Source organism: Gymnodraco acuticeps, unplaced genomic scaffold, assembly GCF_902827175.1.
Source record: "Gymnodraco acuticeps unplaced genomic scaffold, fGymAcu1.1, whole genome shotgun sequence".
Lineage (NCBI taxonomy): Eukaryota > Metazoa > Chordata > Actinopteri > Perciformes > Bathydraconidae > Gymnodraco > Gymnodraco acuticeps.
Window position 1 is genome coordinate 267,135 of NW_022990732.1, and position 7,209 is coordinate 274,343.

The 7,209-nt window shown below is 39.9% G+C and overlaps 1 protein-coding gene across 5 annotated transcripts in view; it reads right to left on the bottom strand.

Moving 5' to 3' along the window:
• The window catches only part of pold4 (DNA polymerase delta 4, accessory subunit), an 8,873-nt gene extending 4,508 nt beyond the window's left edge, over positions 1–4,365 (bottom strand). The window contains exons 1-3 of one of the 5 annotated variants that reach the window (XR_004570586.1): positions 4,312–4,365; positions 1,509–1,634; positions 1,046–1,132 (exon numbers count right to left, since the gene is read on the bottom strand). Coding sequence is in view for 4 of the 5 variants with exons in the window: in XM_034231822.1 (XP_034087713.1) it covers positions 1,046–1,135; positions 1,516–1,634; positions 4,312–4,361 (259 nt within the window). In the remaining variant the exon portion in view is untranslated. Of the gene's footprint in view, positions 1–1,045; positions 1,136–1,508; positions 1,635–2,971; positions 3,107–4,311 lie in introns of those variants that run through there. The other 4 variants (XM_034231823.1, XM_034231822.1, XM_034231824.1 and 1 more) reach the window with 4 other exon arrangements.
• Positions 4,366–7,209: the final 2,844 nt, after the last annotated feature.

The window sequence follows — 7,209 nt, forward strand, 5'->3', positions numbered from 1 at the left end:
GAACAATCCAATATTTAGATGTGGGTATCCTTTTGTTGAACGGTCTGTTTAAAATTAATTGAAGCATCAGACTAAAAAAGCTTTTAAAAATAACCGAATATTTCGATTACGGTCAAAATATAATATTTGTAAATCTGACTCTGAAAGAGTCAGTGCCTCACCAGCCATGAACCTCACCGCACGTCACTGATAGACATCTACGTTTTTTGTGCCCCACCACTTTTGTACATATAAAAACGCCACTGCTAACATCATCCTGGACCCGTCTCTACTTGATGCACAAAGAAATATCAAATATGGGGCGAAGCCTGCGAGCTAGTTCAGGCAGTCAACTTGAGCACCAATGATATATTAACACGTGACGCACCTCGTCCCTCTTACAACCAACCAAACACATTCTCCTAAACATGCCGCTCTATTTAAGCTGCCAGGTCTTCCTGCCTCTGCCTCGCTGCTGCTGCTGCTGCTGCTGCTGCTGCTGCTGCTGCTGCTGTGTTCACTTGCTATTGCTGCGTTCATGTTCCTGCTGCTGTGTTTCATGTTGATGCTGCTCGCCTGCCCCCCCACCACCCCAGCTCCCCCCCAGCTTCCACCTGTAGGCTCGGGGGATAGTTATCTAATCATCACTCAATGTTCTAGGTTAATCTGTGGAGTGATGAGGCCCGAGCCTAGACGTCAAAATCAAACTATATGCTGCTTCTAATAAACATATTAAGAAACACGTGAGTTGTCTGACTGAAATCTGATAAAACTCACTTGACTCTGATTAAAACAACAAACACAGATATGTTTTTTAAAAAGTCAGATTATTCTTTAGGGCATTTCTGAAACATGACAATCAATCTGAACGTTGGATACGGTCAGTCTTTATTTGATTAAGCATGAGGCACTGGGCCTGATTCTATTACCTTTTTCATGAAAACCTGATGAAGCACTTTATTTGAAATGGATTTGAATACTCAGAGATTGTCACCCTGTACACAAATGTAAACCAGTGACAGATATTTGAGTTGACAGCACTTTATCTGTTTGGGCAGTGTGTTACCTGTGCAGGGCCCAAACCTCCAGTCCAGGTCGAAGTGTCTGAGGGTCCACAGCTCCTCCTCCTCCTGCAGCGTCGCCGCTCCAGACTCTGCTCCAAGGACAGAGTCAGAGAGAGGTTATGTGAAATATATCTGATCTCACATCCAAGTACCAGATTCATCAAACACAGCAATGAAATAGGTAGATATTAATCAATGTAAACAAAAGTTAAAAATAAAAATCTAATATTTTTTTCCTAAAACACTGCTATATTTAATATAAACTGGACATCAGGTTTTCATCTCCATAAAGGCTACGGTCACATTGTGAATTGTATAGGACACACCAACAGTATGCAGGTATCAGTCGATAGAGCTACAAACTAAAGCTGACATCAAACTAAAATAGAAAGAGATGTATAGGAAAATGTGAATGTGTTTTTCAGTCTTTCTGTTTCACTGAGCGGGAATTATGAACACACACACCCTTTACCTTGGTGTGTCGGAGGAGGTGAAAGGGGTCTCTTGGCTTTTCTCGCCCCTCTCTTTGCTTTCTTCACCACCTTGAATGAATCGGTTATCAGCCCATGCTTGGTTGTCATGGTGACTGATCTGAAACACAGGTGTTTGGATGTTTTTGACCAGATTATTTCCTTTATTGTGAATTGCATCAGTTCTTCTCTTATACTTAGGAAAGTGTTCTTCCAAATTGTAGTTAGTACCAGTTTTTAGCTCCACAGAGTACTTCTGCCAAAAAGTCATTCAACCACATTTTAAATGAACTTTAATGCAAATGAATTGACCTCTAGTATCAACTCTTTGTGCATGGACACTACCCTGTATATTTCACACTTCATATAGACAAACATATTACACGTCTGAGCTGGTCACACATGGTACACCTTTTTATTTGAATGTATAAAGCAGCCTTTGGTTGTCAAGTCTTATGTTAAAATCAAATGATTATTAATGATTAAATAAGTCATGTTATTTATTCCTGCAGGGTTTAGCTATTCTTTTTGACCTTTCCTCATTACCATTAACCTACATGATGTTTAGCAGGAAACACACTATCACTAACATACATATACAGCTTCCATTATGTTTGTTATTGCTTATAAATAGCATTTGATACACATCTTCACACTTATGTCTCTGCAAACGTACAGGTTACACGAGGAGGTGGAGAAGTACTCAGATCTTGTACTTGAGTAAAAGTGGAAGTACCAGAGTGTAGGAATACTCTGTTACAGTAAAAGTCCTGCATTCAAAATGTTCCTCAAGTCAAAGTAGAAAAGTATTAAAAGTAGAAAGTATTCTCATCAAATATAGTGAAAGTAGCGACAGTAAAAGTAGTCGTTGTGCAGATTGGTCCGTTTCAGAATAATATATATGATATGTTTTATAATGATTGATCATGAAAGTGTTCTCAAAGCTGGTAAAGGTGCAGCTAGTTTGAATGACTTTGTATACTGCAGGGTAGCTTGTGGATTTACTCCAGGTGGAACTAAAGTCTGATTCAACACTTGGTTATATTTCACATCATTCATCCACATCTGTAAAGTAACTGAAGTTACAAAAAAAAAAAGTAAAGAACCTCAAAAGTGTACTTAAATGTAAGTATAATAATAGTAATAATAGTAATAACTGCTGCTTTGTGAACAGGTCGATGCTGACACTCCTTGCTTCTTCACCTGAATCATGTCGTTATTTTGAAAGGACGGTCAAATGCAGTTATACCAACTTTACACTACTCTTCAAACAATGTTATTCCATTACATTTTAATCGAGTTATCCTATTCCAGACAGATAAGTGTCCCAGTATGCTAATCTTACCTATGGAAAGTGAAAGCTGCAATAAAAGATCTTACGTGTCATATTACGCTATAATAACGTTGTAATAACCGTCCTGTTTCAGCAGGTTTCTGTTATCAGTCTGCTGAACTCACCTTAGTATTTGGACAATAAAAGATTAGATGTGTTCTACCATCCAATCTGTACAAAAGACAAACCAAAACAATGACGACGTGTTCTTCTTCTGTCTCTTCCGGGGTGCGGTACCGGGCCCTGCAGTGCCGCCTAACGGTATCTGCCCGCTACTACAGGGAATCCCTATCCATTCATATGATTCCACTATTGACTCTATTAGAGTGGTACCTGTCCTGAAGTGAAATATTTAGGAATAACATTATCTAAAAATTTATCAGGAGAGAAGATCTTAATATTTGTAACCGTATCACAGATATGAAGAAATCTCTCAGTCGTTGGTTAACTAGAGATCTTACTATTTTTGGCGTTTTTCTTACTAAAGCAGAAGGTATATCTAAACTTATTTATCCATGCCACTCATGTTTTGTCTCTTCGGCTAATATTAAAAAAGCCAATACTTACAATAAGTGCGTTCGTCCAACAAAATACAACTTGAAGAAAACAGAATCATATAAGTACATCAGGCTTCATAGAGCAAAAACATTTCAAGTGCTACTCAACTGGCTTTAGATAAGCCAGTCCTTTATTGGTATAAAAGTGCTTCGTTAATCGTTCTAACGCTCGAAGTGGAGTCGAAAGAGATGAGTTTTCAGTTTGCGCCGGAAGATGTGCAAGCTATCTGCCGTCCTGATGTCAATGGGGAGCTCATTCCACCATCCTGGAGCCAGGATAGCAAACCCACGTGTTTTCGCCGTTGGGAACTTGGGTCCCCCTCGCAGCGAGGATGCAGCGAGTCGTTTGGCTGATGCAGAACGTAGTGCACGCGCTGGGGTGTACGGTTTAACCATGTCCTGGATGTACGAAGGGCCAGATCCATTCGCAGCATGGTAAGCAAGTACCAGTGTCTTGAAGTGGATTCTAGCCGTTACTGGAAGCCAGTGAAGGCAGCGGAGGAGCGGAGTGGTGTGGGAAAATGTAGGAAGGTTGAAGACCAGACGAGCCGCTGCATTCTGGATGAGCTGCAGAGGTCGGATGGCACATGCAGGTAGACCAGCCAGGAGGGAGTTGCAGTAGTCTAGGCGTGAGGTGACGAGAGCCTGGACCAGAACCTGAGTCGCTTTCTGTGTCAGCTGGGGACGTATCTTCCTGATGTTGTAAAGCGTGTATCTGCAGCAACGGGTTGTAGTAGCGATGTTTGCAGTGAAGGACAGGTTGTTATCTAGGGTCACACCCAGATTCCTTGCAGTCATTTCTCCGCCATCCCAACGTAGTAGCCCGAAAAACGTTTACCCATTTAAACAGTCGTGGTAGATACCTTGTTTGTTTTAAACATCATAAATACAAAACAATGAATACTTACAGGTTGTGTACCCGAATCTCCCGCTGGGGCAAAGAAAGTAGGAACAGCATCGTTCTTCAGTGTCCTACGCTGTACATATCCGGCATGAATCGCTGGAAGGTTTGGGAAGCTTTGTTTTTGTGAAATGCTGGCAGAGGGTGTGGCCTCTGGGTATCATCAGAGTGCCCAGGAAGTAAACAATGGAAAATGAGAAATCTCCAAGGAGGCGTTTTGGGCAGGTCTACAGGGTGTACTTTGAGGGTTTTGACTCTGCAGACCGTTTACATGCATAAAAACCTTCATAACACACAAGGGGACGGGTAATAACCGGAAAAGCATGACATGGGAGCTTTAAGACTATCATAGTTAACGTTAGCTAGTCACACTTAATTTCAAGACACTGGAATCGTTATTAATGTTGAACAAATAAAACTTTAAAAGCACTTCCACATTACTCACACTCCGTGCGTTGTCGTTCATATTCATGTCTCCTACAACCTGGTCTCACCGCAGTGCGTGGTGGAGTCACGAACTTTGCTACATTTACGTGTCTGCACCACGCAAACAACGCCAATGTAAAGTGAATGAGGCTCCTTTGTCGTGGTGCACACACGCATTTCTATAACGTCCAGCAGTGAGCTTTTGTTCTATACAACGTTTTTAAAATCTACTTTATAGCTTGTAGTAACTCACTTCTTCTTTTATTTTATTTGTATTCATAATAATTTTATTTTCGTCAGAATGTATTATGGTGCATTAGTTACGAATTTTTGTTCTCAAAAAACAGTGCATTGTGTTAATACAACTGTGATTTTTATTAAATTAGTTAGTTTTAAAACCTGTTAAGCCCAAAGCCCCCCTTTTTTTCTTCACGACACTGTGTCTCAGGGCATCTTAATATTTAAGGGTGAATTATGGGGGGGCTTGTGTGGTGGAACATTACGGGACATAATTCACTGTGGTATTTAGTGTGTTGCCTAATGGAAAATAAAGTGTGGAGTTCCATATGTAATAAACCGCCTCCGACTCCCATTCATCGGCTCTACAACGCAGACCATATTACTCCCACAAACACGCAGCGCATTGTTTCTGATACAGCACATAGCTTGACATGTTATTTCTTGAGTGTTTAACCGCTAGAACAGTGCCATTATATGTATTATATATATAACAACTTTACTCTAAGTGCTTCCTGCAGACATTCTGCTGAATACACAGACACACAGCTGCGAGAGGGGATTCAGTTAGACCAGGGGTTCCCAACCTTTTTTCCCAAGAGCCCCCCCAAATGACTCCTGGTATTTTGTTAAAGGAGGATAAAGCGTAATTAAGGAGCACTATTGGAGTGACTTAATTCATTTGGATTCCCGCTGTATGAAGAAATGAAAGGGACGGCGCGGAAGTGGAAAACAATTCACAAAGGGGATTAACTGTTTAAAACACATGCTCAAAGTAAACCGGATTTTGACGATGTGTTTATGTGGATTAAAAAGTCGTAAATAATCTACAAAATTGAGGAGACCGATCTGATCGAGCAACTGTGACGAATAATCCAACTGAAACCGGCATGGACAATGACTATGCTTTAAAAAATGCGCTTATCCAGACAAGCCCGGTTTGGACACTTTACGGGCAGAAGAAACATTTCTATTAAAGAAAGAATTATAAATGTCTGTCTTTTTATGCCTTAGCTACTAACTTGAATTTTTATTAAAATTAATTAATCAATTATTTTTTATATTTTATTGTAATAGAGACAAGGCCTTTAGCGACAATCATGTATTGCCTACAATTAATATGTAAAAAAATAAAAAAATAAAGTCTAAATATGATATTTGGCCTCAAATCATCTGAGGCCTGGCGCCCCCCCTGCGCCCCCCAGGTTGGGAACCACTGAGCTAGACGACTGTATACACGGAGACGATAGGTTGGGACGTGTCATGTGTGCCACATTTCGCCAATGACGTCATAGGAGCGAAATCCTGGATCTGCTCGTTTGCACTCCCGTTTTTTTTATTTTTCAGAGATGTGGGTAAGGAGGAAAAGAGAGAGGGTTGTATTTTCTGAAACTGTGTGAGTCTCCTTACACCCCAGGGACACATATTTATGTATAAGACGTCAAAAAGTGCATTTTGCATAATAGGTCCCCCTTAATTAAAGTACAAGTATCTAAAAATGTTACTTGAGTACAGTACTTGAGTCAATTTACTTATTATTTCCAACCTCTGCTGGGAAATATAGAAGTAGTAGAAGCAGTAGTATAGTAGAAGTATAGTGAAGTGTATGAGTCCCTTTCATTATAAGGAGCCATATATCTTCACCCTTAATGTATTGCTTAGGACCCAAGGGAGGGCAGTGTTGTCTTCAAGTCATTTATATTTAGATAAGTTTAGAGAACCACAGGCCGCTTCTCTAAAGTTTGTGTCATCCAGAGAGTATCTTGTGTTGACATAAAGACATAATCAGAGTGCAGAAAATGTAGAGTTTGATGCTTTTTCATAACTCATTCATTTATATGCAGTAAAGACATGGAAGCCACTTTTTCTAAATCCAGTGTGAACTATAGGTTAGTATACACATACTAACTATGTATACTAATGTTAATGTCCTGAACCTGATATTGTACGTGCTGTATTACAATGACACCAGACAGCAGAACAACATTCAATGATGCTTCCTTCCGTTTGTTAACAAGGGCCATACCACTTCTTTAATAATGGTGAGTGAGAAATGTATCACCGTGTGAGTCACTGTTCTTTAAAAATGGAGGAAGAAGACTGCATATAATCAAATATTACCCTAATAAAGCCTAGACAGAATCATAGATTGTACAACACTCTTTCAAGTAGCAGTAGAGAAACATGCACTGAATCAAGTTGACCCTAATATTTTATTATTTCAATTTATATCAGTGCTTTC